At 44.0% G+C, this 12,571-nt stretch overlaps 1 protein-coding gene across 1 annotated transcript in view; it reads right to left on the bottom strand.

Moving 5' to 3' along the window:
* SLX9 (SLX9 ribosome biogenesis factor) overlaps nt 1–12,571 on the bottom strand; it is a 538,634-nt gene that overhangs the window by 43,501 nt on the left and 482,562 nt on the right. The window contains exon 4 of the mRNA XM_078680551.1: nt 2,924–3,086. Within this exon, the coding sequence (XP_078536677.1) occupies nt 2,924–3,086 (163 nt within the window). The remainder of the gene's footprint in view (nt 1–2,923; nt 3,087–12,571) is intronic.

Genomic DNA, 12,571 nt, shown 5'->3' with positions numbered 1-12,571 from the left:
GCCATCTCTGCCATCAATATGTTAAGGGCTCCGAGATACCACGATTTTGCTTTCTTGAATAGATTGACAAAGTTAGTAAAGCCTCCTCGGTAAATCGAAACTGTGGTCTGCATGCTGCTTGCGGTTATCCATTAGTGCCTGGAGATTTACTCATCAGCAGGAGAGGGGTCTGAGTGCGACTTACTCCTGCAGTACCTCGGCGGCCATCTTGCCCCTCCCGACGTGACTTCTGGTGAGTTTTTTTATTTGGGGGGGAGACCCCCCAAGCCCCCCCCGTTTTACTTTTTACCTTTACCACATATGCCTTTACTACAAACCTCGTAGTAAAGGTATGAGTGGTAAAGGCTTTAGTGGTAACCACGCATGCGTTGTACTGCATGCGTGGTTAAAGATTTCGTGGAAACGGCTTCGTTGTAAAAGCCGTTTCCCGAATTAACCACAAATTACTTGACTTTCAGTAACAGTGCTATCAATTACTATGTGCATCAGGAATTTAAATTACAAGCCAGGTTTGCCAGGGCGTGTTCTTATCGCATCTGGCCTCCTCTGAGACTGGCTCGCTCGCGGTGGAATGATGTCTGCATTTACCTAATGCAGAACAGACCGAGTCCGGTGCAGACTCAGAATATTTCTCGGAATCATGGTACTCGTCATTTTTATGTCAAACAAGACTGCCTTGGGGACACACCACGCCGATGCCAACGCGCGGGAGATCCCCGAGTGGTCTTCAGCCGCACAAAACTTTCACAAATGTATCTAGACCGACAGAATGATTTTAGGGCAGGGGAACTGTGGTCGCTAATCGCGTTAATAAAGGGGCTTTGTTCCTCGACCGGAAGCCCCCTCTGTTTTGTGGGCGAAGCACCGGCTTTGCCGGAACCTTCTGGTGGTAACGGGCTGCGTTGTCGCGCGCACCTCCGGGGCAGCGCGCGCCCTTTCTCTCCATCGTGAATGGCAAGCATTGTTTCATTACACTTTGGCGGCTTCATTCATTATAAATCAGAATTAAAAACCTTCACAGCAACGCTCTGGGCCCAGCGGGGTATTGGATTCCAGCAGGCCTTTATTATTTATTAATGACGCCTGCAAATCCTATTCAGTGTCTGCTGAAAAAAGTGTTTGGAAAAGCTTCTCGGATTAGGACGCGCGGAGAGATGTCGCCCTTGTTTGGCACAGTGGGGGGCAGTAGGATGCGGTAGTGGGAGGTTAAGACAATATATTTTCTAGTTGTTCATGTCTTTAAGAACCCCCAGCACTTGGCGCAATGACGTAGAGAGTGACCGACCCCAGAGGCGTATGTGCCCTGCATTAGAGTAGCCACCCTGTAAATCAGCCCTGAAATTTGAGAGAGAGAAAATCCAAGTATTTCTCGAGGAAAAATCAAGAGTAGAATGCACTCTGGAATGCCCTCCCCCCGGAGGCGTGATATGGAAGAAGAGGCTTCACCAGTGGGCTGTGTGCTGGATTCAGCTCTTCCTCCAAACTCTAATCGAAGCCCTTTTAATGGGGCTGAGGATGGAATCCGCTACTCCACCCTCAGTATCTCCACCACAGCAGGTGCCTTGGGATCTCAAAATGGCAGCCTCTTCATATTTCATAAATCACTATACATTATTTCTTACAGCTATGTCCTGCACCCCTTTCCTTCTAATAGCCCCTTCAGGATCTGGGATTTTTTCATTTTTCACAAAGGACGGGTTAAGACTGCTAATAGTCCTGTTTTTCCTAAAGATATACCACAAGGAAGACCTGTATCTAGGACTGAAGCCACGGGAAAGAATGACCACACACTTCGAATTTGATCATCCCTTCAGATATCCTACAAAAATAACAACAATGAAGGCTTCTAATAAATAAAGTGTCAATTTCAAGCTTCTAAACGTGCCTTCACTTCAGCCTTTTCCTGTGCACTAGATATAGGTCGACCAATGTAGATACTGTGCATCGGCCTGAAGCAGCCATGGCTGAATGAGACCAGAGACACCTGACCAAGGGCAGGGCAATGGGCCATTCAAGCTTCTTACTGGGGCTGAAAACAAGCAATCTCCTAGCTCATGATGTGGAAGGCTGTCTACACGACTATACTGCCGAGCCATGGAGACCAGCTCACACAACCATACCACAGAGTTGTTAAATGTAGCCTACAGGAGCCTAGCATTTGAGTCATAAAATACACGTTCCATGACCATACCACTGAATGACGGAAACCCGTTTACGCTACTATACCACTGAGACATGGAACCCAGCACAAATTACCATACCATGAAATCCATTCTACCATACCATACCACTGAGTTATGGAACGAAGTAGGGACGGCGATGCCATTTAGTCATAGAAACCAGCGACCATAACCATATCCTTCAGTCATGAAAACTGTCTAGATTACCATACTATAGAGACTCAGAATCCACTACACACACCTCTCCCATAGCGTCATGGAATCTATGCTACATAACCATGCTATCAAAGTATTGGAACCTAACCGACACAACCATGCCACTGAATCACAGGACCAGCCTAGCGATTCAGATTCTATAATGCATGACATATACACCCAAGTCAGGCACTGAACTGTACAACGATGGATCTCAAACCTACATGTCCTCTATAGGTGGCGAGGGGAGTTTAAGGCTCTTGGTTTGGGACTAATAATGCAAATGGTCAGCCATTGGGCCAACGTCACTGGTTTTTGTTCAGGTGCATGGAACAGACATGAGTTATTTAGACATGAAAATTGCATTATGTTTCAAGTAGTAAGAGGGTACAGAAATGCAGGAGGCCAAGTTAAGATATAATTTTTTTCATAGGCATAATAAACGATGGCAGGCCACTTATTGAATATACATGAAAAAAAATGAATGCAGACACAATTTGCAGATATTTCTAGGACAAATGAGGAGTCCAATAAGAGGCAACCCTTACGTTTTCGGCTGTTTCCGCGGCATCCTGGGCTTGCGGACTGTGAGGAGGTCAGAAAGCTCGGGCAGGGCATCCACCAGTGCCCTCATGTCCCCCACCACAGGTGTGGCCTTCCTCTTAGCTTGTTCTTTCAGCTTTTGCTGGGCAAGTTTCAGTGTATCTATTTCTAATAGGGAGAGAAGACAGACCGTATTTAATGCTTATTTTTCGTTTTTTCACTGGGAGAGTCACTGGAACAGAAACAAGCATTGGCAAAGCAAATAAGTCTCGCTTCTATAATGCGAATTCTAAGCTACTGACTTTTAAAATGCTTGTTTGTAAAGAATTTAAAATAATTTGAAAAGAAAAAAACCTTCAAAATAATAGAGGGAAAGGAAGCGCATCTTAAAGAACACCGAATTCAATATTACCACTCTTTATGAATAGCATGGTTTGTTTTTAAAATATTTTTCACAAAAGAAACAGAACAGAATTTAAAAATCTTCTTGTGTGTGATTTAGCTGACAAATAACACAGATGTCTAGTAGCAGAAAAGAACATAACCGCTGTCAGCGGCAGTGCCGAAGCAAGTTTCAGAATTTAAAGGAAACCGCTGGTCAAGGCGTAATTTACTTTAAACAAGATGCCGAAATGAAGAAAACTTTAAAGCCACTTGGTGCAAATCAGTAGTTCAAAAAACAGTCCGCCCCTCCTCCAGTGCGAAAAATGCCACCTTTGTGTGTGAATGCCTTGGCTTTCTTGCTGAATGTGGAATACAGGAGATAAAACAAAGCAAAACCAATAAAGTCTGCTCTTGGCTCAAACACTGTCAAAAATATTTCTGTTGATTTGCTTTTACGGATGAGCTGAGCGTATTAAGGAGTAACAAGGCGAGCACGGGGCGGGGATTTGAGGGGGGAAGCAGCATGTGTGGGGTTGACTATGAAAACACATGCATTCCCAGGGAGTGCTAAAACGAAAAGAAAAAATAGTTCTCTGATATGAGCTATAGAAGGATACAAGTCACCCAGTCAAAGGGATGGTAAAGAAGTTATGCTACTGGGGAGGGATAAAAACAAGAAGGCGAAGGAAATACACTGAACAGAAAGCAAGCAAGATTGACAAGAAAGCCAGCCAATGATATTCAATCGCTGACCCAAAGCAAACTTTAATTATTGGTATTGTACACAACAGGTCTTTGAAAACAAATAACTAAAAGCTGTCTGAAGGCAAAACCCAAAAGACAAGGTGTTCAAAACATTCAAGAAGCTAGAACGTCTCACACCTTGCAGGAACAGCTGGGAATCAGGCTCTCCAATGTAATAGGAACTGCAAATGAAATACAACCCAGCTTGTCACAAACAAAAGAGACATGACAAAGGCAAGTGGTACAAATATGTTACATGAACCCTCTCCCTCACGATCACACCTGAAACAAATCCCCAACCCACCTCTCATCACTTTTTCCAAATTAAGAGTGTGATCGTAGCTTCCAGAAATCCATCTTTGTGGAGACGATGACATAGGTATTTTAATCTAAAGGGAATGTGAGCTTTACTTCAATATGGCATAAAGTATACGAACACCATCAGCTGATGAGTTAAAAAAGGATAAATCAGAGGTGAATTCTATAGGTAACAGACCACATCGCTTAAAAACACAAGGAGCAAGTGTTGCATTTAACGAAAGGTAAGATACAATAATGAATTAGCTGGACATGTACACAGCCTAGATCTTTAAATGTTAAGATGCATCTCTACTAACTTCAGAAAGAACATGATGCATGATTCAAATGATGTGTTGGGGATCACAACTGCAATGGTCCTAAAGAGCAGAAGTACAGGACTATATTGCTCACAGTGCAGACACCTGTGGAGCGTATTCACACTCCGCAGGTATTTGAAACTGTAATGTCTCCACCCATTAAATTAAACAAAAAAATACATAATAAGTGCAGAAACCTAAAGTTTGAGTTGGAAGCCTGACATCAGCGCTGACGAAAGCCGGGATTGCTGAAAAACAAGTTTTGGTTCCACCTCATGTCTTTCTTCCACCACCTTCCACTTCCTGTCTGTTTATCTCACTCTAGGGCAGCGTTTCCCAGACTTTGACCCAGAACATGTGCCCCCTTTCTCGAGCCTTTGTCAGGCCACAGGGACCCCATCGTGGGTGTGAATCACAGAATAAGGGAAGGGGGCACACGGACCCTCTCTCCGAGCCTTTTGGAAGCCCCATCCCCAGGGGCTGGGATTTCTAAAATGGGGAGTGGGGTGCGCAGCCCCCTTCCCAGAGACATTCCATGGGCCCAGGGACCTCATCACATGGGACCAGCTCAGGGAGGGTGTACCGGGGACCAAAATGCTGGGGCATAGTCTATTCCATGACCTGGAGCAAAGAAAGGGAAACACAAAATGGCTCCTGACTGGTGGGAGCAAAGAAAAGCTGCTCCAGTTGGTTGGGAGCAATGCTGGCTTCAGCTCCATCCTAGATGTGTGCAGGCAGAGGAACCGGCAGGGCTGTTGGGGTCATGGACCTCCCTTTTCAGCACCCAACACGAGACATGTGGTTGCCCAGGGTGGGCACCACACTTAAAAATAACAAGATGCCGGCTCCTGTGCTTTCAGGGAGCTGTGAGGGTGTTGGGACACTCCTCGCAGGTCCTAACATAAATAATGGAGTGGACTGCCCTGGGTTGAAATAACTTTTTTTATTATTTTTTAAAACCTGTTGCGGGATCCTGTGTGGCCAATGGCGATACTTGAAGGCAGCCGGAGGGTTCTGTGGCTCCCCAGCAACCAATCAAAATAAAGATCTGTTGTGTCCCGGGTGTGCACTGGGATACTTAAAATATACATTGAAAAAAAAATGAAAAAAATACATATATACACACATATTTACATACCATATACACACACATATATACATACCATATATATATGTATTTTCATATATATATACATATACATATATATATATATACATATATATACATATACATATATGTGGCAATCGTCAACTTTAGCAGTATTTCCTGCACTTTTAAAGTCCCGAAATTTCCTGCCCCAGTGGGCGTGCCTGGCCCCTTGGCCTCATGGACTTTGTAGTGCATAATTAAAACTCGTGTGAGTCTGCTTGAAAGTTGCCGAAAAATAAAACAGCATAACATTCCCAAGTGGGCAAAAGAACAGTCTCGAAGAACACACCTGCGCTGCTTTGTGGTTGCCGTCCTGAATACTGCCTCCTGTTTGTAGTGAAGACGCCGACCTGGCGTCCTCTCAGGCCCGCAGTTGCGGTGCGCTTCTCCCGCGGCTGGACAAAAGCGTTTCGGGAAATCACTCCCTTCATCTGTGGCAATCGTCAACTTTAGCAGTATTTCCTGCACTTTTAAAGTCCCGAAATTTCTGGGGCTTTAAAAGTGCAGGAAATACTGCTAAAGTTGACGATTGCCACAGATGAAGGGAGTGATTTCCCGAAACGCGTCTGGCTTTAGATGAATTGGAGGCCAGTTTCCCTGCTGACACTTGCGTGCAGGATTGCCTGAAATAAAAGACTGATCTACTCACCTGCCAGTCGGCTTCTTCCTTGGGGGCTACCTTTTGTTGATAGTATTTAGCGGCTTTTGTCCAGCCGCGGGAGAAGCGCACCGCAACTGCGGGCCTGAGAGGACGCCAGGTCGGCGTCTTCACTACAAACAGGAGGCAGTATTCAGGACGGCAACCACAAAGCAGCGCAGGTGTGTTCTTCGAGACTGTTCTTTTCCCCACTTGGGAATGTTATGCTGTTTTATTTTTCGGCAACTTTTAAGCAGACTCACACGAGTTTTAATTATGCACTACAAAGTCCATGAGGCCAAGGGGCCAGGCACGCCCACTGGGGCAGGAAATTTCGGGACTTTAAAAGTGCAGGAAATACTGCTAAAGTTGACGATTGCCACAGATGAAGGGAGTGATTTCCCGAAACGCGTCTGGCTTTAGATGAATTGGAGGCCAGTTTCCCTGCTGACACTTGCGTGCAGGATTGCCTGAAATAAAAGACTGATCTACTCACCTGCCAGTCGGCTTCTTCCTTGGGGGCTACCTTGTGTTGATAGTATTTAGCGGCTTTTGTCCAGCCGCGGGAGAAGCGCACCGCAACTGCGGGCCTGAGAGGACGCCAGGTCGGCGTCTTCACTACAAACAGGAGGCAGTATTCAGGACGGCAACCACAAAGCAGCGCAGGTGTGTTCTTCGAGACTGTTCTTTTGCCCACTTGGGAATGTTATGCTGTTTTATTTTTCGGCAACTTTTAAGCAGACTCACACGAGTTTTAATTATGCACTACAAAGTCCATGAGGCCAAGGGGCCAGGCACGCCCACTGGGGCAGGAAATTTCGGGACTTTAAAAGTGCAGGAAATACTGCTAAAGTTGACGATTGCCACAGATGAAGGGAGTGATTTCCCGAAACGCGTCTGGCTTTAGATGAATTGGAGGCCAGTTTCCCTGCTGACACTTGCGTGCAGGATTGCCTGAAATAAAAGACTGATCTACTCACCTGCCAGTCGGCTTCTTCCTTGGGGGCTACCTTGTGTTGATAATACATATATATATATATACATATTTACACACACACATATATACATACCATATACATACACACACATATATATACATACATATTGATGAACTTTACAAGATGAATTGTGTTGTTTGATAGAGAACCAAAAAAAACAAACCGAGTGAGGTTTAGTCTGGTTGTAATGGTTGACACTGAAAAAGGAATGTGGTCTTGAAATTTATTTCAGGACTAGCCAAACGCGTGGACTTTTTTTTTTTTTTTTTTTTTAAACTCTATGGTCCTGGGGAAGGCAAACATCAAAACACGTAGACTGCCCCCTGTATTTACTGGTGAAATAAAATAAAACAAACTCATCAACAAAAAGCCCCCTGAGAGCCACTTTTGCTTTGCCGATGTACGAAGCCTTTCGACAAACAAATATATATATATGTATATATATATTTGTGCCCTGAATAAATTGGTATTGATGAACCTTGGATCGGCGTGGCTCGTTGCTTACTCCACAGTGTAAGCGTGGTGGTGGAGATATATATAGTTTCACCTAACTTACAAATACTTACCATACATGGCAAAGGCATGCATGGGAAAGACATGCGTTGATGTCATACAAACCCTTGGAGCACACGGACTGTAGGCCCCTGGATAAAACTTGTGAATGTGGTAAGGGGCTAAATAGGATATCCGTTGTCAAGGTCCAAAAAAGGCGTGAAACGCAGGAAGACGATCTAGATGGTGCCCACCAAGGAAGTACGCCTGTCTTCAGAGTGAGTGACCGTGTCTCCTGTCTTCAGCATGAGTGACAGTGTGTGACAATGTCTCCTGTCTTCAGCATGAGGGACAGTGTGACAGTGTCTCCTGTCTTCAGCATGAGTGACCATGTCTCCTGTCTTCAGCATGAGTGACAGTTCCATAGTGGGATGTGGGTTGATAGGGGTGGAAGTTATTTAATTGCCTCAAATTGTAAAGCGCTCTGATATCCTTCGGGATCAAGTTCGCGCTATATAAAACTTTATAAATAAATAAATAAATACTCATCCTCAGGGGGCAACAGGAGAAAAATGATGATACTCCACCGCTTCTAATACAGAAAAGAAGCAGTGCAGGTGAGCCTAAATGAGGGAGCACCCCCCTTCATATGGGGGACCTTACAGGAAGGTTTTGAAGGGCCCTAGGGAACAATTGGTGAATACCCCAGACACTGAAGAGGCAGCACACACAACCACCTCACAGAGAGCGGATGCAGGAAACGCATCTCAGTCCACAAGAGATCAGGTGCATGCAGATCTCTTTTACAACCTACAAAGGGACACTTCAAGGGAACAGGGGGCCACTTCTTGACTATTTACTGTCGTAACACAATTTTTAGAGGCTTCATTTGTTTTTGTTTTTTTACTCTTCTTTACACACTACGTCAGTGGTATGTTAGGGAATCCAAATTTCACCAGAAAATCACATTTGTCTCATTGGCCATGAAGACAGCGGTCTCCTTTTCTAGCTGGTGATCACCCTGTTACGGAGAGCTACCGGCCTAGGTGGCTACTGTCTCTATGAATTGGAAATCTAATTGGACATCTAATGCCTGAAAATCTCAAGCAGATATCACATAGAGGACCAACACATATTACACCCCATTGACGATAATAGCAATCCATAGGGGAACCCAAACCCAAACATATTCAGTAGGAGTTGAAAAGATATATGCCTCATTCAGCAGAACATTGTTTACACCAGAAACTACCCTGGCTGCGGTTTCTAGTCACTGCAGCATTAGTTGTCTTTTGGACAGGTGATCCAAAATCCCCAAAGGGTGCATCCAACCACTTCACATTGATCATCAGCGACTTTTACCATCCATGATTTGATTCCAAATATTGTTTGGGTTCCTAATTATATGATTCTATGAATTTCCAGGCATCCAAGACTGGAATAAAACCAGATTCCAGCAAATTACACAGAAAAGGCTGGTTTGCAATGGGGTGGAGTTGGTTGAATTACTTGGAGGAGAGCAACAGTATTTCAAAAATAGGACAAATCCAGGCTCCTTTACTAGGTAGCGGTACCAGACCAGCAATAAATAAGGCATTTAACTCAAGCCTCGCAATTTGGTATAAGGAGACTCTGATCTCTTCCACTATTTTAGGGGAACAGCAAATACGAGGAAAACCTGACAGCTATTCATAAATTTAAACACAACCTCTACACATACTTGTTAGTGGAAGCTTTCTTGTCTAAAAACACCTGTATCGGATTGTGTCCTAGTGCTGTTCTCGGTGTGCAGCGTAGAGTCCAAGGGGACAGAAGTGCAAGGTCTAAGGGAGGTAAGTGACTGCTAATGGTAATGGGAGAGAGCTGTGCTGAGCAAGGATGCTAGCTGCAACACAGGGTGAAGGAGCGGGCTAACTATGTAGAATGCAGGGAGAGTAGTGCAGGATCTGAAAGGGGAGCACCCCGGCGCGAATAGGGGAGCAGTGCAGGGTCACGAGGTGAGGAGGTGAGGCATACAAGGTCTGAAGGGATAGATTCTAAATGGGTGTGGGGGCTGCACATGGTCCAAAGGTAGGGAAGTCAGACCCTTCAGGATATTGTGGCATAAACAAGGACATTCAACAGCACTATTTGTGACATTTTGCGGCACAATATTGAGTTTTTAGTTGCATTTTCGTGGCAATTTATTTAAACGCAGTTCATTAGTTTTGCTTTGGGTTTTAAGTTTAAAGTACGAGTCACATCACAAGAAGATATATAAACGCAATTTTTAGGCCTGTGGGAATGTGCCTTGCACATATTTATATATTTCACATACATGTACATATATACCCTAAGCATCCTATACAATAAAGAAGAGTGTGCACCCCCACTTGCCAACTGGTTTATTATGCATTACACTACACCTTGAATGTGGTCATACACAATAGAAGCCCTGTGCAATAGGTAGTCCTATATAGTAAAAGCACTTTATAATCTGTTTGGTTCAAACAGGTTTACAACTTGAATGGGCATAATCGGTGGTTCTATAGTGTTGGATCATTGAGGACATTTTTGTAATTTGGAGAGGCAATGTAGAGAGCGCTAGGCGAGTTGCAGAAAAGATAAATGAAAACACCTTGAATTTACATTTTACTAGCACGATCAGCGACAAAGAAATTATCTATTTGGACCTAACTGTATCTGTCAAGAATGGCACATTAGAGTCCAAATTGTTCAGGAAACCAATGGCTGGCAATACATTGTTCCACACCACCAGCATCCATCCACAGAACCTTGTGAGGAGTATCCCATATGGAAAAAGTCTAAGGGTCAGGAGAAATTGCTGCGAACAGCAAGAGGAGGACAAGGACCTAGAAGTAATGGCGAAAATGTTTCTTGAAAGGGGATAACTCGCTCACCAATATTGAGAAGGCTAAAAGAAAGGCAAGGATAAATTCTAAAGAACAACAGGTTTTTGAGAGGAATTGCAAAAAAAAAAAAACAGACATCTACGCAATTTAAATTAATTACTACGTATAGTCAACAAGAAGGAGCTACACATGAGATTGTCCAAAAGTACTGACATGTAATAAAAAATGACCCTAAATTGGTAAAGAAGCACCCAGGAGACGAGGTGTTACATTCAGAAGAGCTGGGTTTATGAGAGGCTCCCTAATGAAAAGTAACCTTGAGTGTAGAAAGCAAAAGAGCAGCTGGTTGGGGAACATCAAAGGCTTTAAGAGATGCAGTAAATACAAAGCTTTTCAGTTTTGGATCAGTCCTAATGAAAATGAATCTCCCCTACTAAAGAAGTTTAAGAGGATAAAAGGGCAGTTTATTAGTAAACTGATCATGCAGTTTATTTATTATGTCGTCCGTGCAAACTGCCACTTTCAAGAGAAGCATAGAAGTGATGTTCAGTGACTGGAATATTCTGTGATTGATGCTATGCCAAAGAGTAACAGAGGAGGGAACAGAGAGAGGTGTTTAAGACTGCTAGAATTGAGGTATATTATCATGTTAAACACTAAAATACCATGTGGATTGAATTCTATGTCAGAGGCGAGGATTATGCTCTACTTTCTTTATTTCTCTTTTCTGTAGCTTCAACTTAAAATCAACAAAAATACCAGCATTCCCATAGTGCATGCAGTAAGGGTCGTCTACAATCCACCAATAGGCAGTCTGCATGTTCTACGAGGCCGTGCACTTCCTGTGCAACTTCCTCTTTCTTTTCCTGCTTCCAGCAGATAAGTATTCTTTCCCTCTCGTGTGTTCAATGCAAGGGGAATGAAGTGTATATTAAATGTATTTTTTGAGTGTACCCGTGTTTGCTAGCTAGCAGTTCGCCATCATATGTTTGCACGATAGGTTATCGTTTGCTTAAACACATATCGTGAAAGCGGGAGCGATTTCGTACGCTGTGCTTGCGGTCAGGGGCGGTGGGTGACATTTGAAAGTGGTGGGGCGCAAGGTGATTTGCATCCAGCACCGTAGCGAGCGAGCGCAGCGAGCGAGCCCGAACCCCATAAGGGGGGTTTTGGGGGATAACCCCCCCCAAGAAAATTTTGAAAAAAGAGAAGTAAAATCATGCATTTTCCAAGCAAATTTGAGAAAGCAGGAAGGTTAATAAAGCAATTGTGAAAGTGCAGTTATTACATAAATAGATGGCATAACATAGGTAGCTGCTTATACAGTATAACCACAGAGCTTCATATATTCCGTCCTATTACGCTGCTGAATTCAGACTATAAGACTTGCATGAAAATCTCAGCTCTAAGAGTAGAAGAAGTTGCACAGCAGTTGGGAGACAGCCTTTACAAAGCCCTCTGTCCTACTCGTTTTTTGCACCTTTCTGCCCCCTGTTCCACTCGTTTTTGTGCCCTTCTGCCCTCTGTCCCACTCGTTTTTGTGCCTTTCTGCCCATAAGGGGGGGTTCGGAAAAGTTTGAAAAAAGAGAAGCAAATCGTGCATTTTCAAGCAAATTTGAGAAAGCAGGAAGGTTAATAAAGCAATTGTGAAAGTGCAGGTATTACATTACAAACACACGCCCACACACAGAGACGCGCTTTCACATACAGACTCACCCACACATCAATCCACACACACACTCAGACAGACACCCCCCCCCACACACACACACATATCTA

Source organism: Lissotriton helveticus, chromosome 3_1, assembly GCF_964261635.1.
Source record: "Lissotriton helveticus chromosome 3_1, aLisHel1.1, whole genome shotgun sequence".
Lineage (NCBI taxonomy): Eukaryota > Metazoa > Chordata > Amphibia > Caudata > Salamandridae > Lissotriton > Lissotriton helveticus.
The sequence above is the reverse complement of the archived record's forward strand: the minus strand, read 5'-3'. Positions and strand labels throughout refer to the sequence as shown.